This window comes from Kryptolebias marmoratus, linkage group LG10 (assembly GCF_001649575.2).
Source record: "Kryptolebias marmoratus isolate JLee-2015 linkage group LG10, ASM164957v2, whole genome shotgun sequence".
In the NCBI taxonomy this organism is placed as follows: Eukaryota; Metazoa; Chordata; class Actinopteri; order Cyprinodontiformes; family Rivulidae; genus Kryptolebias; species Kryptolebias marmoratus.
Genome location: NC_051439.1, coordinates 10828213 through 10853451, shown reverse-complemented (window position 1 = coordinate 10853451; position 25239 = coordinate 10828213). Strand labels below are relative to the sequence as shown.

Genomic DNA, 25239 nt, shown 5'->3' with positions numbered 1-25239 from the left:
TTATTTTTGGTAGTTTTAATAGATTTATCTAAAGAAATTGAGTCCTCGTGCCTGGCTGCTGGTAACAAAGGGTCTAAAATCCTGTTTATATTTGTTCTTTTGTTAAGGTGTGTGATAAATGTCTACACAACACTCACCATTCCTTCACTTTAGGAGGCTTTTTATGCTCATTCATTCCTTGAAGGAGTGCATATCACCCGCCGCTGCTCGTGCCAGAGGTTTAGACTCCCACAGTACGTGTTAAAGATCAGTCTCAGCTGTGACCACACCAGATTTTAGCTCAATATCTGTCAAACTGACAGAGTTGTCGCCATTTTAGACTTGATTTAGATTTTAAAATCTGTACAGAAAGTTGAATCAACTAAGTAAAACCTACTAAACTATGAGTTGAAGGCAGTTCAGGGAAAAAAAAGGGGACAAGCAGAAAATTAAACTGATTTTCTGTTTTCAGTTTATAGATCAGATCAGCTAATGGACAAACTGGGACAAACAACATGCGTCGTCTTGGTTTTGCACTTTTTCTCCTCACATTGATCCTGATATTTAGGAACACGTCTTAGTGCTTAAAGCTCTTCATCGTTTCTCCATCCAGGGAGCGACCCGTCTTCATCAGCCGCGATGCATTCAAGGCAATCAGGAAAACTCGTACTGCATTAGGACGTAGCTGATTGAAACAAATGCACATGCAGCGCTGAAAGAAAGAAAACAGAACCACCTCGATCAACATCACCACAAGCATCATACATACCTTTATTAAGGTAATATCAGTAAACAAATACAAACATTATTTATGCTAAAACTATTTACATATCACATTTAAAAGGCATGATTTATATTAAAAAATTTCTATGAATTCCAAGAGATTTATAATTTTTTATCCTTAAAAACAAGACACTCTCAGAATTTCATAAATACGTCCTGAACACTTGGCAGGTTTATTTATTTTTTTGTTGCTGTTGTAAACTTGTCACGTGGCGATTTTGTTTCCTAAAGCATAAAGTCTCTATTGTACATCTGATTGACTTAGAAGTGATTTTTTTTAACCATCAGGTGAATTTCTGCAGAAAACAGTAAAATGATGTTTGGAAGGCCTAAACAAACAGAACAACTTTGAACAGTTTTTTGTTGTTGTTGTTGTCATTTTTCAGCCCAAGTGTGATTTTAAATATAAAAGGAGTGCTCAACAGCTCCTGCGTTTTCACTCAGATGTTTGTTTATCGACTCCTGCAGCGACCCCAGACAGAGGTCCAAGTCCGGGCTCGGAGACCCCGGCGGGATATCCAGGAAAACGTCCTCCGGCTCTGCGTCAACCAGCTGCTCGCCGTCGCTCAGGCTCAGTCCATATGCGCCCTCGGTCTCTGCGGCAGCTGGTTCCTTAGCAACAGTTTCCAAGGCAACCGCCTCGGCAGGCGTGTCCTGCGCCGGTGCGACGCCCTCTCCTCCTTCGGAGGCTCTGTGCGAGGCCAGTTTTTGGATTTCTAGCGACAGCTCCTCGTTTTGCTCCTTCCACTGGCGGTACTTGGAAGCCGTCAGATTTGGGTCGCTCAGGATCTTGTTGAGCTGCTGCAGCTCCGCTTCCTTGGACTGCAAAGCAAAGAAACTTCAGTTTTCAAGCAGCTGAGTTTAAAAAGAACAAACAAACAAACTGTAAACCAAGAAGAACAGGACACAATAGCTCTTAACTCTTAATTAAAACACTTCCTAAAGGCAGCACATGTTGACTAATCCCCCAAACGGTAAGTACTCAGCTAAATTTAGTTCACCTGAGTCAATATTTAATCCCGTGCCTAACGGGGAAAGGTAACCCGAGCCACATGTTAGATTCAGTCAAACAAAGTGGGAGAAACTGCCCCCCCTCTGACCTTCAGAGTGCTCTGCAGGGCCCGCAGCGTGTGCGCCTTCTCGTTGATGACGGGGTTCTTGTTGCGTCGGATGAAGGATTTCCTGAAGTGGTCCTGCGTCAGCGGCTGCTCGTGACCGATCAGAGAAACTCCTCCTTCCTTAAGGTTGTTCAGCATCATGCCCATCTCATCAACTGGGGCAGCTTCTCAAGGAAACAGACACACAAAACATTGCTGGTCATGATTATATATATATATATATATAATAAAAGCTCATTTTACTTATGAATCTATCAGAAGAACAAAAGCTGTAGTTATTTAACCCTCCCCAAGTTACAAGGGCTTCTCTACATCTCTCTAACTCTCAATAAAATAAATTAAAGGCCTAAAAGTCCTTATAAAGGAATGAATATCACCCTGTCATGCCTGTTTTTTAGACTAAAATCATCTTTTATTGAGAAATGACAAACCATTTGAAAATAACGTGATGCGACACTGTGAGATGTCGTGCTCAGACTCTGCGTTGGGGATGATGCTCAGCTACTACCACATTACGTTTTAGCTCAATATCTGTAAAATTAACTGAGTTACAGACATTTCTCTGTTGGCTAATGTGGACTGGTGAAATGGACTGACTCTAAACGTTAATCAGTTGAAGATGTATGAGAAATGATTACTTTCTGAAGGTTTCATTAAAATCTGCCTGGTGGTTTAAACATGGCTCTCGCCCTGATAAGTTAGCCCCTAGAGCAGGGGTGAGCAATCCTGGTCCTCAAGGGCCACTATCCTGCATGTTTTACTTGTTTCCTTGCTCCAACACAGGATAAATGACCTCTTCTTGTTCTGCAGAGGCCTGTTAATCACCCATTGAAACAAGTAAAGCATGTAGGATAGTGGCCCTCGAGGACCAGGACTGAACGCCCCTGCCCTAGAGCGTAAGCCTGGGATCAGTCTCAGCTACTACCACACCAAACTTTAGCTCAGTATCTGATTTAGAGTCGTTTTGTGCTTCCCGAGTTTGATTGGCTGTGGCATCCATCTTGAATGGAGTTGACTCCAAAGGTTTTCAGTTGTAGTTGTCAACCCACTGATTGCTTCTTGAAAGTTTCATTAAAATCCAATCAGTCATGAGTGATATGTTTCGCTAACAGTACAGACAAGCGAACACACGCGCAGACACATTATCTCGCCACCTTCGCCTTTGTCGGCGGGTGATAAAAAGCAAAAGAGAAAGTCAGACATGAGCTGATGACTACGTATGATCCATACCTGTGCCTTTGCTGCCCTCTGCTGTCGATGTCGGTAACGGCCCTTTGCTTTTTTTCACTTTGGGTCGAGGCAGCGTGTTGTACTGCACGGTCTGAGCCTACAAACAAAACATCTCCTTAGTGTGAGTCTGACTGCAATGCATGGACGTTTACGCTCTTTTTAACCACACTGACCTTGTTTTTCCTGCGCGGCGAAGGAGAGGGCTCGCTCTCTGACTCGGTTTCACTGTAACATTCTGTCGAAACATGAAATAAAGCAGCTGAAACAAGGACATCATCTGAAACACGTCCCCACTACTTTTAACTGAGTGCCAGGTCACCATGGAAACAGCTCGTCGTTCATAAACATAAATATGAGACGTAAAAAAAAAAAAAGAAAAAGATGAACAACTTTCATTTTTTTCCCTTTATGGGTGCTGGCACCACAGCGTCAGCATAAATTAAAATATCAAAGCACAAAGAAACAACAACGACTTCTAAATAAATAAAAACACAAAAAGAGCAGTTTCCTCACCTTCTTCACTATCTGGACCTTTGTGTAACTTCCTGTGTTTCTGAGTAGATATAATCAGGGAGTTAATCCACCTGGAGAAAAAAAACACATTATGTCAACATTTATGCATAAAAAGGTTTGTTTCTGTGGTGGTTTAGGATTCTAATGCGGCATCTTTAGATTTTAAAGAACTGAAAATTGGTTCCCACAGGAGCAAAAAATTAGAAAGAAAAAGGACCTTGAAAAATGACCAGCAGGGGGCAGTGCAGACTAACAACCATGACAGTACAGTGTTGTATTTCTATAAACTCAGTGCAAAAAAAAAAAATGAATGAACAGCTTTCTATGAAGCTGATGCATCGAACACAACCCACACCCTAATTACTGCCCGCCTACCAAGGTAAAAGGCAGTCTATGTTGCTTTTGCCCATGTGTGCGTGTGTCTGTCTGTTCGCAAAATATCTCAGGAACCACTGACCAGATATCAATGACACGCCTCCGAAAATTATCATCAAAGGTACGTCTGCAACTGATTGACTTTTAGAGTCAACGCAATTCAAAATGGCTGCCACAGCTCATCAAACTTAGCAAACACAAAAAAGGCTATAACCCAGTCAGTTTTATAGCTATTGAGCTAAACTTGGGTGTGGTAGTAGCTGAGAGTCATTCACAACGAGTGCTCGGAGGGTTATTTTGGAGGTTCACACAAAATGGCTACAACTCCATCATTTCTCAACACAAGATGACTTTAGTTCAAAGCTCTGGCATTCCCTCTGTGGATGTCAGGCCTGTAATCGTTTAATGTTTTAGTTTATTTAGGATTCTTCATTTCAGCTTACTTGCTCAGGTCGGTGGCCGTCTCAGCAGCGAAGATGAAGTTCTGGAATTTGCGGTGGGACATTTGGAAAACGCTGGTGGAGAGAGGTGGACGTTAGAGGGACGAAGGGCAAAAATCAACACATGAAAACAAATTACAGAGGTTTACACTTAAACAGATGAAAAATTCCAGTTTTTTTCTTCTTTAGAGCTGATCAAAATCCACCATCTTATTTTACTTAATATACTTCAATTTAGAATCCAATAAAAAAAGTCCTTAATTTCTTCAGTTCTTACTATTTCCTCTTGTGCTCTCCGGCGCTCTCTACGTTGTAGCTGGCGATGTTAAGCATCCCCTCCGCCTTTTCATCCTGAAAGAAACAACAAAAGTCTCGGTTGTAAAATCTAAAAATCCACGCTTCTCACTTATTAAACTTCGGTTTGTTTTTTTTCCCACCTGTTGGCATTTGTACCAGTAAAGGACGGGCCCCTGGAGGACAAACCAGAAGCGCTGCCACTTCTGGGCGGTGAAGACGCTGCTCTCCCTTTTTTTCTTCCACAGCCAGCCGTCGCAGTCGGGATGGTCCAGCTCGCGGCAGGACACCCGGCGCCGGCTCAGGGCCGTCGTCATTCCTGGGAAAAAAAAAAAACAGTTGACTTGACTTTGGCTGATTTTGTCACCAGCTTTTGAAGCCTTTCTTTTGAAACAGGTGTTCAGTTAAGATGATTATTTTAAGACCCTATTTACCTTTCGTTGAACTCTTCTTGGTCTCTTTAGTTGCCTGGGGAAAAAAAAAGAAAACAGAAATCAGACTGGGATGATTCGGTCTTTTAAACTTAGCTCCAAAGACCTGAGCTAAGGATGAGATTTGTTCCTGTGTGCTCACCGTGTGCCCCACCATCTCAGGGCAGGAAGTGACGCTTGCTCGCTCCTGGTCAGACGGGCCGGGCGAACGACTCCTGAATGAGGGCGAGCGGTCCCTCCGGAGGCTCGGCGAGAGTCTCAAACCTCCCGAACTCTTCAACTCTCCTGAGGAAGGCACATGAAGACGAAGATCCTGAACAAACGTGGCGAACGCTGCGACACGTTTTAGCTAAAACTCCGACATGAAAGGCGGCGGGCCACATGCATCATTTTTTGGTTTGTTTGGGGTTTTCTTTGACGATAAGAGTCTAGAGAAGAGCTCCACTGAGAGGCTTTTCTACTCTACGCCTTCAGGACCTCAAAGACAAACTTGTTCGTACCCAAGCCTAGCAGGGGTGACAACCTCCCCGGTTGGTTTTGCTGTGAAGGCACAGTCAGGCTCCCCTCCAGCTCCTTGTCAAAGGGCAGCTCTGATTCCTCCTGTCCCATAGGCTGCTGAGGTGGCTCCGGATCGTTCACGGCTCGCCTGGAACAAAGCGCAAAGACGCGTGAGTCACAGAGTTTGGTTGGCGGCGCGTTTGAGAGCCTACGACAGCAAAGATTTGCAAAGAATTTCCTCGCAATGCAGTAAAAACAGGACAATAATAAAGCATTATTGCTTTAAAAACGCTCCCAGCTTGTATCCATATTACTGTGTGACATTTGCCGACCTCAGTCAACTTTAAAATCAGTTGTCACACGATGCTGACTTGATTCTGATTTACATATAAAATCTGAGTTTGATGAAAGACCTAGCATTCCTCGAAGGAATGCATATCACCCACCACCTTTCATGCCAGAATATTCAGAGATGTTACGCTCAGAGTACGTGTTGTTAATTACTCTCAGCTACTACATCAAATTATAGCTGAATATAACTTTTTTTGTTTATCTTTATGTTAGTGGACTTCTTGTGCGTCCGAAGATTATTTACCACCATAATGCACCAACACCGCCCACACCCTCCATTTGTCCGCCTGCTTCTGTCGGCACTTTGTATTTCCCTCCTTCATCACCTGCTCCTGCTCCTGCCTTGCCCTTCATCAAACTTGTCTTCTTCAGATTTTTCTCCGTCGTTCGGAAAGTCCTGCAAGCCGTTTGTCAAGTTTCCTCATATCTTCCATTTCTCTCATTTCCAGTCAGTGGGTGTGCTTGGTGGAACTCGAGGCATTTGTAGTCCAGTGTTTTTGTAAAATTGGATTCGGGCAGATTTAAAAAAAATAAAAAATAGTCAGGAGAGTTGGTGAAGGGTTCTGTTCTGCCGAGTAAAAAATACCTGTTGAACAAAAAGGACGCGTCTTCGTCCTATCGCAGAAAGTAATCACTGGGTAGACATCTGCAGCTGATTAACTTTTAGAGTCGCCCCAATTCAAGATGGCCTCCAGAGCTAATCAACCTTAGCCAACATAAAAGTAGCTATAACTCGGTCAGTTTTACAGATTTTAGGCTAAAATTTGACGAGGTAGTAGCTGAGATTCATCCTCGGCACATACTCTGAGTGCTAATAGATCTTGAAAGACATAATTTACTTAAGGTTTGACCAAAATGGCTACAACTCTGACATATATCATAGGATGATCACAGTTTCAAACGCTGGCCTGAAAGGTGGCGGGCGATATGCATTCCTTCAAGGAATGCTGGGTTTTTAGCAGAACTGAAAACTTATAGTAACTGTGACACATTATGAGAGGTAAAGTTAAATAATATTCTTACCGAAAAGACAGGGACCTGACAGAGGCTGCCACCCTCTCAAATATGGAGTGCCTTATATTCTCCTCTTCGTCCCGCTCCTCTTCCTCCTCTGACTTTTCTTCTTCTTTCTCCTCGTCCTCCTTCTAGGAACAAATCAGAGAAAAAAAAACAAACAAAAAAAAACAAGCATGTGAGTGAGCACACTGACGTTCGAGTGTTTGTCGTATTCAGTGGATGTCATGCGGACTGTGATGGCAGCCCCTCTCCTCTGGTATCCGGCTGCACACTCAAACATGCACACACACACACACACGCCAAATCTGTGAAACAGTAATATCAGGCCATCTTCTCGGGGCAATATGGAGCCGATACACTCAGCTGATTCCCATCTTCTGAAGTTTTCTCTCACCCCAAGCCGCCAGCTAGATCTGAGATTATCATGGTAATGGTCACAAGGGGGGGGTGAAACGCCGGGTGTGTGCGCGCGTGAACTCGCCTCAGACGCTGCGTGGTTTTCGGCGTGTTGCTCATAAACAAACAGTCAACATAGTGATAGCTTGCAAGTGTTTATGGAAACTGATCCCAAGTGATAATAACTGGAAAATGATGAGGACGCCCTGTGAAATAAAAGCTCGAGCTCCCTGGCAATAAATATGTAAACAGCTCACTTTCTAAAAGGGGACCTGATGCTGAACTTCTAGCAAAGCGTCCGCAAAACAGCAGGAAGAACAACAGAACAAGTCTTACTTTGTAAGACTTTGCACAATTTACTTCAAGTTTATTTTTTAAGAAAATATCAACTACTTCCATTGCTACATTAACAGCATGATGTTTGTTTGTGAAATGAAAGAGCAAAGGTAAGTCTCAGGGAACACAGAGGGACTTAAACGATCGCTCACCTGCACGGACACCACCTTGATGGAGGTTTTGCGTCGTGCTGATGCAGGAATCTTCTTCAAGACCAGGGTCACTCCGCTGGGATTCTCCTGCAGCTTCTTAAGAAGGTTCGCTCTGCTCCAGCCGACCTGAAGCACCGGCACAGGTTAGTTCTGCGCGAAGGACGCCAAAAACCCTTGGCGGGAAACTTGACCTCAGGTCGTAGACTGGTGTCAGTCAGTGCGAACACGTCACTCACCACTATCTGGTCATTGACTTGAACCACTTCATCGCCTGCCAAGATCCGCAAGTAAGCATCTGTGGAGGGCTGCAAAAAGAGCAACGAGTGGCAGAAATAAGAGCTCCAATTAAAAAAATACTCAACGCCCACCTACACCTGTTCTCTGTTATCATTGAGCCACCTGTCTCTTATTTTCTCATCTACAGTCTGACATTGTGCTTCCATGCCCTGCCTGATTCTACTCCTTGGTCCCTGGAGTTTTGTTTTTCGGCGTATTGTTGCCAGTTTGTTTTGTTTTTGTTTGGTCTTTTAGTGTTTGAGCTCGTTGTTTTGGTCTGCATTCTTGGGTCCGATCCCCCTACAAAGCATGACATGTGTCTAATAAGCCTATTTTTTCCAGATGATCTGGAAGTCACCTTGTCAAATATTCAAATTATCGCTAACACCTAATTATTTTTCAAGAAAGCCAGATGTTTTTTTTTAAATGCAGACAAATAAATAACTGTGCTATCTGGTTTTGAATGTTAATCATATTGCTTATTAATCAGCCGCAGTAAAGCAATAGCAGCAGGGGATTCTAGAGCACCGGGCTGCAGACATGGAAAAAATAATATCTTCGCCTTTCTGTCCCACAGGAAAGCTGCCCTCGCTCTCATTTTACGAGCGCAACACTCCTCTGTCTTTTATTGCTCTCTTGTAGAGTTTACAAACCCACAGATTGAAGTGGTCCTCAGCTTTCCCAGAGAAATGTCTTTTGATTCGCCAAACTCTAAGAGCTGGAATTCCCAATTCTATTTAGTTTAACTGTCTTCTCAATAGTATTCTCTACGAATACCGTGTTTTTAAAATGTTAGCTTTTATTTCGACATATAAACGTGTCGTTCTTCACGTGCAGGCTGCAGCGTGCCAAACAAGCTGCCTTGTTTACACGGTACCAAGCCTCTGCAGCACACGAAGTTGGACTGGTTTCAGTTTCAAAGTGTCTCAGTCGAGACAGATGAGCCTACAGCTAAAAATAAGGTCTCAGGCACAAGCACTTCCAAGGACATCGCTGTCTTCTACAGATGTCATGCTTCCAAATGGATAAATAAAAACAAATGTTATATTTGACTGTGCAGAGGGGAGAACATATCACTGAGCTGTGATTCTGCTGCACCTTAAATAAAACCCTCCCAACTCTGCTGGATTACAAGTACTTGGGTGATTCACGACTGTTTTTTTTTTAGTTTTCTACTCGTTTAGTTGCAATCAGTGCCCTTCTTTTAACCAAGACAACCCTAAGTTGAAGTTAACCTGGAGTTCAGGAGGGTAACTGAGTCGACCGGTGATGATTAACGCTGTTTCAACAGCGAAAGGAGGAGGAGGGAGAAAAGAATCTGTGAGAGTCTGACCTCAGCGGCGGCTCCGGTCACGTAGTGGTTACTGGAACTGGTGGACGTTATCTCAATCCCCTGTGAGAATGAGAAACAAACAACATAAATATGTTGCACCCGCTAATTCTGAATGATAAAAACGCCTCAGCTGAGAACATTGCTCTGCACAGTGTCAAATCTGCCCATTACTGAGTGAAAAATGATGCAACACGACGATCCTGTTGCTGTCAGAGCTGGATTCTGTGAAGATGTTGATTACTGTTCCTAGATTTAACAAGCTATCTGCTCACTCTGATTCTCTAAAAGTCAAAACGAGGGCAGGAAACACCCGACTAATTATGTTCATGGAAAGTCTAAACCACATAATCAGTGCATTTTATATGACAAGAACAGCATGAATGGATTAAAAATTCACTCATAGGCTCATAATTTCACATAATCATCCCGTGGCTTAATGGGTGTTATATAACACATGCTTAAATTTCATGTAAACACATATTTGACATGTTTTAGAAGAAACTGTAAATTGTTAGATCTTTTTATGGATGCTACTTCAAATCAGTAATATTAATGAATGACTATGTTGTAAAACCTAGAAGGTGTGATAAAAAATAAATGCATGACAGAAAATATAATTGTTAAAGTGGAATTAGGCTAAATTTCTTTGTATTCAAATACAGGTTCAGCGTGTTGTGTTATAATCCCATTAAGTTTTGACCCTAAACTATGCAATGGAGGAAGTTGAGTTAATCTTTTGCCAAATACATTTACATTAATTATTTCCAGAGTTTGGGCTCTGAAACGTCCACAGTGAACTCTAAAACGTAATATGTAACCTTCATCTTTTACAGTCCAGTAAAGTCTTGCAATGAGGCCGTTTGTAGAAAGTGTAGTTTGACTTTTCACAAAAGTGTTCTTTGCCAGTGAAATAAAAGGAAGTTCGATCCAAAAACCAATAAAACCAAGGAGAAAAAGTTAGCCTTTATTTTTGTATTTATGAAATAATGCTTGGCACGTCATGCTTTTTTAGGAAATATCTTCCTTCCTGCTTCTCACTTCTGGTTCTCTCTGTCTCTAGTTCCTGTTGCTCTCAATCGATTAGCCTCATTATTGAAGATGTGCTTTAATAAATAGCCAACTATCAGCCCAGGATAATCAGATTTTGTCTCTTCGAGTTGCGTACATTTGTTAAGCTGTTCTAGTGTAGAAATCTGGCAAAAAACAACAACAAAAAAAAAAAAAAACAACCTTGAATGTTCAGCTAAAACGCACCTGCAGCTACATATGGCCATGCATTCAGAGGCGTAAACAATAAAGATCGGAGCTTATGTAATACACAGACACAGTGGATATGATCAGGAGGGTAAATTAAACACAGAAATGGAACCGCTATCTGGCGAGAGAGATTTTTACCTAATGGTCTGGGTCCACAAAGAGGAAGAAAACCTGGGAAACCGTATTAAAGAAACAGCTCTTTAGAAATGAATACTAAAAGGATGCTAGATTATGTTGATAACAAGCAAAAAGAAAAGAGAGCTATAATTGTAGCACCAAATGTACAGACTTCAAGGCTAAAGCACGAGAGGCAGCACAAAAACAAAATTGTATGTGACCACACTAAACATCAGGGAAGATTTCAGTGATAAAAAAGTGGGAACATGGAGAACCTTGAGTCGGATGAAAGAAGCGCTGAATAGAGCCAAAGGATGAAGGAAGTTCTAGTCTAAAAATGACAAGGAGAGTGAGAGAAAATAAGACACAGACGATTCGAGAAGCTAATCAAAAGATAGAATGGAGGCAGAAATGACTAAAATGGTGATGCACAGATGGGATAAAGAGGATGATTGATACCTGAAGACAGGACCAGGAAAATGAAGGGGAAATTGGACTTTGAAAAGAGAGCCTGAAATTACACTTTTTCAATAAACTCCCAATAGATCATGTTGTTAGCAGACAGGAGCCTACATCCTTTGGAGGCGAATTTAAAGTTACTGTAATAGAGAAAAGCCATAAGACTCAAAATGTGGGTCTCAAAACTCGATCTCCATCTCATATGAAGCAAAATGACTTTTACATCTATGAGGAACAAAAAAAGGACAGTTTAAAAAAAAAAAGGTTTTTACCAATTGGTCACCGGGTGAAACGGGCACCAGGTCAACACTCTCCAGCTGAGCCGTATGGGTTAGAAGTGATTCGGGGCTGGATTTCAGGATTTCATCACAAATCTCCACCAACTGACGACACTACAGAAAATGAAACAACACAAACTTACCAAGAGAAGAAATCGGCTTTCCTAGTGTGTAGCACATAGCTAAAATTGTCTCTTCATTTCAAGTGAAAACCATACAGATAAGAAGTTAACTCACAACAGAGATTATGTCCTTTTCCTTTTCGTAGACAGTGGTCTCCTGCTGGATGGATGAAACAGAATGGTATAAGCGGAAGGCGCCACGTCACTCTACATAAGCCAGTGCTATTGATTTGTGGAAATGGGACAAACTGAGTCAAAACCCATGTCCTATTTCCTCTTCACAGCATGAGACAGAACGCAAAAAGCCACAGAGCTGTCGAGAAGCATTGCTTCCTTGCTACATCCAGCTGTAGTGATCGTTCAGTCTTCCTAATGAAGGAAGGACGATCACGCTACAGCTTTATAGTTGTGCTTTTGTGTTATTGTGCAGCATTTGTTTCGCCCTTAAAATAATTTAGCCTTCACCGAATTTGTGCACCAAATGGTTTCCGGAGAGTTATGCTCTGCAAACTTGACCTGCACAGAAAGCTTCTGGCGTTTCTTATGATGCTCTGATTGGATGTAGCTCCTGAGAAAAAATAAACCAAACATGAATCTGTTCAAAGGAAGCACTCATTATCAATACTGGATAAATGTTAATACCTTTGATCTATGCTTCCAATTAGTTTTTGTTGACTGGACTCCAGTTCGATTCCAGTAAGCTTTCATTGATACCCTCAGGTTTAAATGTGACTTTTTTAACCTAGTGTACATTATTTAATCATTTTAATGTTCAATCTTAGCTATGATTTGTGGTTAAAATAAACAGGAATGCTGAAATTTGCAGCTGAGTTGAATATTCACTTAATCCATGACCAATTCATAAAAGGACGCTTAATTTTTTTTTCTATGGTTTTCGAACAGCACATTCTGTGAAACATCAAAAGTGTGTTACAATGTGAGCAAGACAGCGAGAATGCAACACCTCTAATTGTGTGCAATGACTGCCAAATCCAAGAATTCCCACATACTCGTGCTCTTTTTTTCGGCAGCGCAGCATGCACTTGTACAGATAGATGCACTCAGAAGGCTCCAGTACGAAATGATACAGATATTAGAATCATTACAGGGAAGCTAAATTGCTTTCTTTTCTCTTGGGACTGCGAGGCAAGCGTTGATAATTCTCCTACAGGCTTTGCAGAGACGAGCTCAGACTGGGAGCAAAGAGACGATGAAGACGCTTCACATAAAGAAGAATGATGAGAAACTCAAAGAGAACAGGACACTTGTTTATACGGCATAATAAAGCGCATAATAATATTGCCCTAAGCTAATGTGCAGTGCCTTAGATGACGAGTGGCATAGAGAATTGGATGGAGAAGCTAATCCCCTTGAAATGTAACAAGGGATCAGCGGTAAACGTGATGGATTGGCTGAACTCAAAGGGCCAGAACACAAGATTATAGGGAGGTGCAAACTGATTAGTTCAGGTTTTTTTTTGCTTGTTCTTGTTTATTGTGTCTGCTGTTTGAGTATCTGACATCTACTGATTTCCACCAAAACAAACTACGTGTTAGATGAGTTCATCAGAACTTTAAACTTGAGCAAAGAACAGTAATCCTGCAGTGGCACACTGGTCTAGAGGACACATGGCCAAAAATATGTCCTGAGGACCAGATGTGGACCTTGGACAATCACCATCCAGCCCTTGGTGCACCCAAATTTAAACAAAACCACTAACAGTAAATAAATGTAAAGCATTTTATTAATGCATCTAGGAGCAACAGAAAACAAATGCCAATGAAAGATTTTGTGTCTAAGTTTAAACTTTCTGACCAAAAATAAAGTTTAATTTATGAGTTGCTTTTTTTAATGTCAGTGGTTGTGCTAGCAGAACCAGACTGAGGATGAATGTTTCAAAAAGGGAGAGAAACACTCCCACAAAGTTTAACAAAAAAAAAAATTGAGTGTAGCAGATTTCATTTGAGTTCAACTAAGTCAATGTGGCCTTCTAGTAACAACATGTTGCTTCATGTTGTCATTAGTAGTTCTAGCATGACTAATGCAAACTTTGCTAGTTAATTAGTCTGACTTCAATTGCAGCTTAAGTACACCTAAAAACAGAACATTAAACAACCTGAGTTAAAAAAGGCAATACTTAGCACCTGAAGCTTTTGAGAGACACAATCAATGTGTGTGTGTGTGTGCGTGTGTGTGTGTGTGTGTGTGTGTGTGGATGGTTCATTAATAGTATGAGATTCAATAGAGCTTACAGTTTTATGTTGTCTCTGTATTTTATTTTTAATTTTTTTGTTGTTCTATAAATGCATTTTATATTTTATTGATTTTTTTGTCGTTTTTAACTTTCTATTTGATTGAACTGTAAAACACTGACTTTCTGTTGTTTCTAATGAGTTGTTTGGTAGTTTGGTAAATTCTGGTAAGAGTCGAATTAGGTTATCATAAGAAATCCTGAATATAATGTCCAAAATCATTTTTGCAGCAATTCCGTTTCAATAATGCAAGGTTTTCCAAGGTTTAAAAGACCTTGGAAAATACTGTTTGATTCAATGTAATGTTGATTACCACACCAAGTTTATCTAGATATCAATTAAAAACCAAAAGCTAACGTGCTAGATTAGGGGGCATGGGGGCTTCATATATACATGAAAAAGCAAACTGTTAAAACAAATATTCAATTACTCCAATGTAGATCAGTTTGTATCTAATAGCCTGTTTTCCAATTCAGTCCTACATGGTACACATAAGCAGACAATTAATCAAATAAGGTGTAAAACCAAGAACAAATTTTCTTACAGCCTGCCTGCAGCTCCTGTTGAACGGTGTTGACACCTCCCACTAGCATTCATAGTAATACTTCTGACCTCACTTAGCAACACCTCCTTTATTTACGCATTGCTTAATCCTGCTGCATGCTTGATTTGAGGCACAGGAGAATTTTTCCACAGCAGCCCGACCTGTTCTGCATTTTATTGTAACTCTGGTAAAACAAGAAATGGTACCAGGTGAGGTGGGCAACCAGTGCTATTATGTCTGTAAAGCTACTTTGATGACACGATGGGGCGGGGTGGAAATTTGCGAGTCAACACTTCTTACTGCTGGTTTCAGATTAGGCAACATGTGGATTCTCTAAAACATAAACGTATGGACACCTCATTAAAGTCACAGCTGGTCATAACTTTGTTTTAATACTCATTCATGATATCTCAGTCAACGCACACCTATCTGTTCTCCAATCTGCATTTGCATGAGGGTGTGAAACATGTAGTGTTCAAGAGGGATGTGAGGTTTCTGATAAGGTTTCAGTGTTTCATGCCTGTGGCAGAAACAAGGAGGATAAGGAGGTGGAGTTGGTATCGGAAGGAATGAGGTGTGACGCAGACGTAGTTAGTCCTCAGCAATCTACAGCACGGTGATCCCTAAATTACCAATCTTTCTACTCGTTTAATGTATAACAAAACCTATATACAGTAGTTGACCTATTTTAGCTCTATATAAAACATAACAGTGGTGCAAAACAGTCAGCTAGTTTGGACTATGGCTTAAACCTGCTCTTACAATCAACGAAAGAAGTATTATATAGACTTTTTAGCAACTGTGTGTCTAAAACCTATAATATACACAAGCATAACCTACACTGCCACTGTGAGCCATTAGTTTCACTCACTTCTGATGGAGATGTCAATAAATTATAGACAAACAAAATCAGAAAGGACAACAATGACATTTATCTCTATAAAAAAATGTGACAGAAAGGGCTGTTTTGCTGTTTGTTTGCTGTTTGCTCTGTTAAATGGCAACAGTGAATCATACCACCTCAAAAAGGAGACAGTTATATATTATGCTGCCTTTGGCTGCTGTGCGGTGTGACTTGTTGTGCTGTGTTTATGGGAACAGCGTCTGTTTCAATCAGGCGCTGAGCTAATTCTGTTGCTAACATTGCTGTGCCTGCGAGCTGTTCTCTCGAAGAGTTTCCAGGAAACAATGACACCCAATTATGTGAGTTTGGCATTCCAAAAATAAAAAAATGAAAGAAAGAAAAAAGACAACTTGAATGTTCGCAAACTAAACGACTGGAGGACAAGGACGTTGAGGTGCCTCCAAACTCTTCTGATATCAGAAGAGATATGTGGTGGAATCTGATGGTGCCTGTAAGCCTGCTGCCCACATATCTCATTACATACACTCAACACAACCCTGAAGGCCCAAAGGATGCTTTGCTAGTGCATGGTAAACAAGCTCTAAGACACATTCAGATTTTTTTTTTATTCATGTCTTGACTGGTCAAAACTGTTTTGGTGGCATATGTGGGACCAGGTCGCTATTAGGCAGGTGGTCATAATGTTATGGATAATCAGTGTTATGGATAACTTGGACTTCCCCCCGGAGATGTCTTATCATGCTGCCATGTCAGATTTGCAGTAAAAAACACTGAAAAACAAATATGCTAAATCCCTTTCACACCTTCAGCTCTTCCTGCACACTCATTTAACTATCCAACACCAGCTGAAATTTAGTAAACACGTCCATCTTTGCTATGTCACCAACAGCAGACAACTATATAATGTTTTCTGTTTAGGCTGAAGACATCAAAATCAAAATTGTGCATTTTAAACCAATAAGTTTTCACAGTTTTACCTTAGAAGCATGCCTGCCGTTTACACATGAGAGTTCCTAAATCAAAGATGCAGTAAAAAAGTTTAATTTGAAGAAGACTCCTTTTTCAATTGTACATACCTTTAGGAAATATTTCCCAGTTCAGCTGCTGTCCAACTCAAGTTAACCTTTTTCCTCTCTGGCCCTCTCTCTGCCCTCACTGTGTTGGACTTTGTCCTCTGCTTGGCTGCTCCAAAGCAAACTGAGACTGTGCTGCTGCGAAAACTCTGACTTGACAACTTAGATCCCAACAACACCAGCTGACTACTGACCCCGATCGCCCTCGGGGTGGCAGAGAAAGAAAAAGCCACAAACACACACACAAATGCTCACGTACTCACAGAGAAACTAGCAATAAGAGTCCTTTCTCTTGTTGGAAGGATGTGGCGCAGCTTCTACGGAAGTGCTTCTTTAGAAAAGACGTCAGGATTAAGCTATGACCTCCTGACGGCACAAATGTCACGCGGGGAATGACACCAGACTCCATTAGCCACGAGCAACGTTTAAAAAGCCGGGACCATGCTAATCTGTGTGCCACAAGCGTATTTATTGTGACTCAGCTGTGCAGTTCTTACCACAAGACAGTAATAGTTAATGGGCTTTACCACATAGCTTGTGCCTGCGGGTTAATATCATGGGGACAATGTGATCAGGCCTGAAACTACATGTATGGGTAGTTTTTTTTTATTTTTATCGTTCACCAATGAAGGCCAAAGGCAATAATGTTGTTCCCCTTGTTCCCCAACTCAAAGTACCTTACGAGCCAGTGGACGGGTTTCAGCGACACTCTTCGAAAGCAGTCTTTGGATGTGCTGTACATCTACAACTGATTAACGTTTGGAGTCACCCCTATTCAAGGCAGCAGCCACAGCTAAACGACCTTAGCCAACACATTAGTGGCTGTAATTCAGTCAGTTTTCCAGCTTTTGAGCTAAACTTTGGTGTGGTAGTAGCTGAGGATCAGACCCAACATAAACAGAGAGCTAACACGTCTCACTGTATCGTATGAGATTCACAACAGAAGTCATCTCAAGGCACAATAGAGATTCAAGAATCAAATCAAATTAAGTCAATTCAATCCAATTATTTTACAGCACATTTTAATACAGTTCATTATAAAATGCTACTTAGCAAAAATTATCTATCTAAGGGGGCCAGCAGATTGTGACAAATCTTCACTTTGTTTGCAACTCCCTATCCTGAGCAACACATTGGTGACAGCGGGAAGGAATGACTTCCTTATAACAGGAGCACCTGTTGTTATTTTCAAGGTCTGACCAACAAGGCTGTAATGCCGTCATTTCTCCACATAGGGTGACCTAAGTCTGAAACTCTGGTGTGAATAAGCAATATGCACTCCTCCAAGTAATGCTAGGCCTCTCTCAGCTAAACAGGTGTGAAAACTTATATGTTGTCCACATCTGACCTTCAAGCTCATCTGCCAAGCAATATGTCATGACGGTATCAATTTCCACCCCTTATTAGAAGGATTAGTTACAAGTTGGTGATTCAAAATCCAGAAACTTATACAGCTGTTGAAATTTAAGAGCTATGTCACAACAAGCAAATCTCTTCTGCTCTCTTTAACTTTCAAACACCTGCATGAAGGTAACAGGAAAACAGGAACTGAGCACACAATAGCCCGGGATTAAAAAAAAACACAATGAACAGCCCAGAAGCGACAGAAAAACGGGGAAGATTTTTACATGCTAATCACTGAGTCAACACTCTGCCTTTAATGTATCCTGAGCCAGCAATGAATGAAAACAACAGTCAGCAGGGCCAACTCTGATTCACAGCGTAGGAGCAAAAACATCTTATCAGAGTCAGCCTCCCTGTTAAATCTCGAGGTTCGTGATGATAATGTCACCGTTAATACAGACGACACAGAGAGAGGTGTTTTTACTTACTTCCCATGCGAAAGTCCTCCGAGCTTTGTGACCTGACGGTTCCACTTCATCTTTTTTCTCGCATCGACAGAAGTTAGTGGGGTTTTTTTAATTCCTGAAGAACCTTTCAAACAAGCTTGCATTTATATTTTAGGACCTATTCTGAGGATTGAAGGAGAATCCAGGAGCAGCAAAAGAAGGATCACCTTGTGGAGAGTTATCCAATCAAAGAGAAAAGTACCTGTTGTGCTGGGCAGGCATCCAAATCTAGCTAAATATAAACTCCTTAAAAAAATGGAGTCTCCTCTTTCAGTCTTGTTGTGCTTCTCTCTTTACTTAAAGCTCTTCTTCTGTTTTAAACTTCAATCAGTGTATTTTTCTCCGCTGTCAGCAGCGTTTCAAAGTAACTCGCCTCTCGCTGCCTGTTGTTCTCGGCTGTGTTCACTCCCCCAGGAGCCAAAAGTCATTTACCAGTGGCAGTGCAATCCCTTCTCTGAGTCTCCTCCCTTCCTCCCTCCCCCAGGTGGCACAACATATCCAGGCCTGTCCTCCCTGCTACACCACCTAGGAACACTTTTCACTCACATTACACAGATCCTGGTGTGAGCGTTTCTCCTCCTCCTACGTCTGCAAACATTTCCAGTCATCAGGACAGCATGTAAACAAACTGAACTCCAACAAAATGCCTTTTCTTTAACCTAATACCCCTTTAAAGCACGGCTGCCTGAAAATATGCCAAGAATTTTCAGCTAAAAAAAAAAAAAAGAGAGAGAGCATAACTCGAGCCGAACCGAGTTACAGGGAGTGTGTCTGCGCTTCTGTTTTTCTTGTTCGATCAAAAGGGCAGGCTTGAAAAAAAAAAAAAATTCACACAACAGGTTGTAGTTCCTCTTTGAATATTTCCTGCTAGGTCATACACTATATTGCCAAAAGTATTCGCTCGTCTCCCTTCACACACATGTGAATTTGAGTGACGTCCCATTCCTAATCCACAGGGTTTAATGTGATGTTGGCCCACCCTTTGCAGCTATAACAGCTTCAACTCTTTTGCAAAGGCTTTCTACAAGATTTAGAATTGTTTATGGGAATATTTGACCATTCTTCTTCCAGAAGCGCATTTGTCACGTCAGACACTGACATTGTCCAAAATGTCCTGGTAAACTGAAGCGTTAAGAGTTCCTTGCACTGGAGCTAAGCGGCCGAGCTCAACTCCTGAAAAACAGCCCCACACCATAATCCTCCCTCTACCAAACTTTACATTTGGCACAATGGAGTCAGACAAGTATCAATCTCCTGGCAACCGCCAAACCCAGACTCCTACATCAGATTGGCAGACAGAGATGCAAGGTTCATCACTCCAGAGGACATGTCTCCAGTGGCGACGTACTTTACTCCACTGCATCCGACACTTTGCACTTGGTGATGGAAGACTTGGATGCAGCTGTTCGACCATGGAAACCTATTCCATGAAGCTCTCTACGCTGTTCTTGAGCTAATCTGAAGGCCACATGAAGCTTGGAGGTCTGTAGCTGTTGACTCTGCAGAATGTTGGTGACCTCTGTGCTCTATGCTCCTCAGCATCTGATCTGTGATTTTACGTGGCCTACCACCTCGTGGCCGAGTTACTGTCGTTCCCAATCACTTCCACTTTGTTATGATACCACTAACAGTCGACTGTGGAATATTTAGTAGCGAGGAAACTTCACTTCACAGTTTGACTTATTGCACAGGTGGCATCCTATCACGGTACCACGCTGGAATTCACAGAGCTCCTGAGAGCGACCCATTATTTCACTAATGTTTGTAGAAGCAGTCTGTATGCTTAGGTGCTTGATTTTAGACACCGGTGGCCATGGAAGGGACTGGAACACCTGAATTCAGTGATTTGGATGGGTGAGTGAATACTTTTGCCAATATGGTGTAGGAGTGCAGTTCCTGTTAATATAAAACAGCTCATCTGTTTATGAATAGAAGGGCTGTAAAGTGCTTCGGTGTGTATTTTAGATAAAAGGGTCAGAAATCTGATGAAAACAGACACAAGAGCTGGGCAGACTAGATTAGATCAGATTAGATAAACAAGTCACATAATACGACAAACAATCTTCATGTAATATTTTGAGGTGCAAAAACGCTCACCTTGTGCACAATGTCCCCCAGCTGTTTGCAGTGGCTGAATATGTTTTTGGTATCAGCGTATTCATTGAGCTGGAAAAACTGATATCTGTAAAGACAAATTGAGCTTCAAATGAGTTTGGACAGAACAGGGGGAGAAGGGCTAATTAAAATTAAAGACAGAAAACAGAGAGAGAGGGGGAAAAAAAAGTGGAGAAGGCAACAACATAAAATTACTTTACCCACAACTAGGGCTGCTTGAAAAAAATGAAAATCATGATCATTTTGATCAATATAGTAACTGAGTTTGGAAATATTGCATTTATTCTGCTTAAATAACAGCCTTGAAAGTGACACATTCTCTGATACCTTCCTGTTGAAATTTACCTATAAAATAACTGACTATTAATATTTATTCAAATATATAAATAGAATTAGCAATATAGTGCACTATTATATGGCCCTATGAAATCCCAGTTCCATATATTTTATCCTTTTTTTTGCACCTAAAAGTGTCTAATTATATGGTAGATTAAAATAAATTCAACAATTAAACGGGAAAATATCCAAAGTTTCATGAATAGTTATAGCAAAGACGTGTTTTAATTGAAAAGAGCATACAAAAAAATTCAATAAGATGTTTAAACATCTAACTGTAAGTTGTTTATAAACATGAAAACTTACAGATTTTTTGTAAAATCAGTGACTCACATATGAATCTGAAATTCACTTCATATTTCATAATTATTACATGAAATATAGTGTAAAAATATTGTATTTGTGTCCTTTCTAAAACATAGCTAAAGAAGATGAAATGTGTCAATTAAGCTGTTTTTTGTGATCATTTAGAGTCAAAACTGAAGTTGAAACTAAAAATATGACACATCCGTGCCCATAACCATCAGTTAACTGAAAAACGACAACATTTTAACAACTTTAAATGAAAACTAAAGCAACAATTCAAGTATTACATTTGACGTTCCTCTGTACCAACCTGTTGAGCAAAGAGAAGAGGCCTTTAGCAGATGTGATGAGTTCAGTGACGAGCGTCAGAACCCCAGTGGACATCTTGGTGGTGCTCCGGCCATCATAGCCGTTGAGACGCCAGCGGCTCTGAATGCTCTTCTGCAGCGTGTTTGCAACAGCGCACATCTTCTCCGTCAGAGCTTTCAGGCTCTCCCCTCCAAAGCCATAACTCTGGAGAGGACACGCACAAACACACAGGTTACTGGTATCCAACCCCTGCTACAAGACCATTGGTTGGTTCTGGCTCAGCTCTTATTATAACTCTCGCCTCATTTCTTGTCACTCATCCACTGTCTGGTTTTAAATGAAGCCACAGGAAGCCTAAAAAGGCTCCTCTATCACGACAAGTCAACAAAGATTTAGGTTTGAGACTTTTACTCCAACTGAGCAAAGGTCTGACTTCATTACTGCCTTTCCTATTTTCTCACAAAAAAAGGCCAAGACAATTTCAACAGGTCACCTGCTTGAGCAAAAACATACAAAACAGATTATATTCTATATCTTATTTTTACTTTATAGTTCTGTGAACCAATAAAGCAAGACAAGGCCTGACAAATTATGGGCTTTTAATGAATCATGATACAGTGGATAACTGTGGCATCGTTGTGCACCATTCATTATTTAATGAGTTAGACATCGCCTTCATACTATTGGTTTTAAAACAAAAATGGTCGATAAAGACATGACAATCCTTTTGCTAGCCATCCAAACACATAGCAGTCTTGTCTTTGAATACAAGATAAGTAAATCCAAAATATTTGTTTTGTTGGTTGTTTACATGTGCTTTAAGTCCTGTGTCCAGCTGGTTGCACAAAATATATGTCAGCACAACCATCCACCCTGACCCGCATAAACCATTTCTACTCTGTGACTACCGCTGTTGCTGACTCAGAGGTGTAGCAGTAGTGCATAAACTTCAACACCCTTATTCTGCCTCAGCCACATGACGCTGAAGTGAGAAAGAAGGAAGTTGTACGCTTCTGTTTGCAATGTGCCAAACCCGCCGTTATATAGACACCATGAAAATGTTTCATGATGACGATGTTGTCAAGTGAACAGAGAGAATCCTGGACTAACAAGGACGCTGCAGCTTGATCAGGAGCAATATGTTCTATTTTATACAACACATGAAGGAAAATTAAAAACCCACACAGTGCAGTACGTTCTCTTTAAAGATACAGGAGCATACCGTGACAGATTTCAACTAAATGAATACTCTCCACCTTGTCTCCCATTCTAAGCATGTATTTTTTAAAAATGCAAAAATTGACTTTAAAGTTTCTGTGAAGAGATTTACGGGCCACTGAGGCGCAACGTGACTGCGAGACTACCCACAACATCTATGCTTATGACTTGCAAAGTATTTAAACGCAGTATAAGATATTTTCACATCTTTTGAAAGTGATAAGTACACAATATTGAAACTAAAGAATGCATACAATCCAGCCACCTTGCATGCTAACATTTTAACTAAAAAGCTCATGTGATCTGTTAGCACTCAGAGTTAGTGTTCAGCTACAACAACATCAAATTTTACCTCAATATCTGCAGAAGTGATTGAGTTAAAGCTATTTTTGTGTTTGCTAAGGTTGACTAGCTGTGGTGGCCAGCTTGAAACAGGCTGACCCCAAAGTTAATCAGTTGTAGACGTACATCTAATGGTTACTTTCTAAGGGTTTCAATAAAATTCAGCCAGTGGGTTATGAGATATTTTGCTAACAGACAGACAAATGAACACACACACCTTTCAAGGCAGCAGGGGATAGCTATATTGTATTAATGCCAGTATATAAAAGTAAAAATCTTACAAAACTGAATAGGAATACAAGTGTTAATGCAATACAAATCAAAGCCGCCACACAGCCAATCAGAGCGCAGCATAAGTTAGACACAGATAACCTTACAAGTCCTTCAGAAAGACGGCGTTTCTCACAGTCCTTTCACATGCTCATCATCATCATTTTCTGATCAGCGACACAGGGACGTGACTCTTCAAAGGCGCTGAAGATGGAGTGTGTCACTGCGGCGGCGCACTCATCGTAGGGTTAAGAGCTTTCGACCAGTCAGGCTTTGTTGGTACATCATGCACCGACGGGAATGAGCTCGTCAAACGAGAGGCCATGAATCTTTTATGGCCTTTTCAACACGGTGGCCGCTAATTAGGGAGCTGTGGGCTTGGATGTGTTTGGACTGAGTCATGAGCGCGTGTGATGGGGCATTTTATGAATGAGCACGGCGCCGGCGCCTCATGGAGCATCAAGTCAGATGCTTCCCTGTTGTCTGTCCAAGGTAAAAGCTTTCTCTCCTGAAATGATGTTTTTGCCCGTGTCAGTGTGTTTGCCTGTCTGTCAGCAGAGTAACACGTGAACAACTAGAAGAGGTTTAATATAACTACCAGTAAGCAAACACTGGTAAAACACTTTACATCTAAAAATCATTAACTTTTGAAGTCAACCTCGTTCAAGATGGCCGCCATGAGGCAAGCAAGTTAGTAAACACAAAAATGACTATAACTCGGTCAATTTTACAGATATAGAGCTAAAATTTGGTGTGGTAGTAGCTGAAAGTCATCCCCAACACATACTCTGAGCACCAATTGATTGTGTGAGAGCTCCACTGTTGGAATCAAACTTGTCTGCTAGCAACACAAAAATGGCTCTAACTCTGTCAGTTTTACAGATACTGAGCTAAAATTTATTGCAATAGTAGCTCAGGTTCGTCCACATTACATACTCATATTGACATAAAGGAATGACTTGCACAATGTTATTTTTTAAGATTTAACCTAAACAGTTACGTCTTCTTTCATTTCGCTCCATAAGATAAGGAATGCTCAGCGTTTAATTCCTGCAGAATTCGGATAAAACTCCAGCCGCGGTTCAATCTGTTTCACGGTTATTTCAAAACCTCAACAACAAGCAGTTTAAGCTGTCTTAGCCTGATGTTTACAGCTTGTTACGCCACCAGAGCTGGACGTTTGCCTGCTTCTGTCCTGCTGAATCGGTCCTTACAGTGAAACAAAGGCTATTCTGGAAACACACCAACTCTATTACTTAAACCCCTAAAACCTTCTTACAAGTTTAGATAGCACGCAAATTTAATTACCAAGCAGAAAAAACACTGAAAAGACAATTAGAAGGAGGGTAAAAGGGGTTTTTTTGTACTTGTCTGCAAACACTGGGTGCAACAGAATTACTTATTTGATGTTGAATAAGGTCATTTTTATTGTCTTGCGTTCAAACTTTGATGTGAGAACAAAAACACTAAAAACTCCGACTTGCTAAAGGGTCTCTGAGGCAGGGCTTGGACGCAGTAATTCTGTGTATTCTAGCTGGATTTATGAAAGCTTATCCAACAGTTGCTGCCACCGCTGTGCAAACATGAGCAGGATCCAAAAACATTACAGTCATGGAAAAAAAAAGCAAAAAAAAAAAATAGAACCCAATTTCCGAAAGGGTTGGGACGTTGTGTAAGATGTAAATAAAACCAGAATGCAAAGATTTGCAAATCTCACAAACCCAGTTCACAATGGAACTTGGCAATCATATAAAATGGTTAAACTAAGAAAATTAAACTTTTTTTTGATAAATGAGGTAGTTTTGAATAATAATAATAATAATAATAATAATAATAATAATAATAATACATTTTATTTCAAGGCGCCTTTCTGGCACTCAAGGACACCGTACAAAGAATAAAATCAGCAGTAACAGAAAATAAGATGTAACAATGAAAGAAAGAAAAAAAAAAGAAAGTAAATAAAAATAAATAAGAAAAGACAATGTATAAAATCAATATAAA

General features: G+C 40.8%; 1 protein-coding gene across 3 annotated transcripts in view; it reads right to left on the bottom strand.

Moving 5' to 3' along the window:
• Window positions 1-720: 720 nt before the first annotated feature.
• The window catches only part of cnksr1 (connector enhancer of kinase suppressor of Ras 1), a 30212-nt gene continuing 5693 nt past the window's right edge, over window positions 721-25239 (bottom strand). The window contains exons 3-21 of one of the 3 annotated variants that reach the window (XM_025005349.2): window positions 21407-21609; window positions 20437-20521; window positions 11871-11915; window positions 11628-11747; window positions 9523-9582; window positions 8150-8218; window positions 7914-8039; window positions 7036-7154; window positions 5664-5809; window positions 5306-5448; window positions 5167-5200; window positions 4876-5051; window positions 4716-4789; window positions 4442-4513; window positions 3624-3694; window positions 3284-3345; window positions 3111-3207; window positions 1863-2044; window positions 721-1584 (exon numbers count right to left, since the gene is read on the bottom strand). In XM_025005349.2, the coding sequence (XP_024861117.1) occupies window positions 1162-1584; window positions 1863-2044; window positions 3111-3207; window positions 3284-3345; window positions 3624-3694; window positions 4442-4513; window positions 4716-4789; window positions 4876-5051; window positions 5167-5200; window positions 5306-5448; window positions 5664-5809; window positions 7036-7154; window positions 7914-8039; window positions 8150-8218; window positions 9523-9582; window positions 11628-11747; window positions 11871-11915; window positions 20437-20521; window positions 21407-21609 (2307 nt within the window). In that variant the 3' untranslated portion in view covers window positions 721-1161. Of the gene's footprint in view, window positions 1585-1862; window positions 2045-3110; window positions 3208-3283; window positions 3346-3623; window positions 3695-4441; window positions 4514-4715; window positions 4790-4875; window positions 5052-5166; window positions 5201-5305; window positions 5449-5663; window positions 5810-7035; window positions 7158-7913; window positions 8040-8149; window positions 8219-9522; window positions 9583-11627; window positions 11748-11870; window positions 11916-20436; window positions 20522-21406; window positions 21610-25239 lie in introns of all 3 variants that reach the window. The other 2 variants (XM_017416361.3, XM_017416368.3) reach the window with 2 other exon arrangements.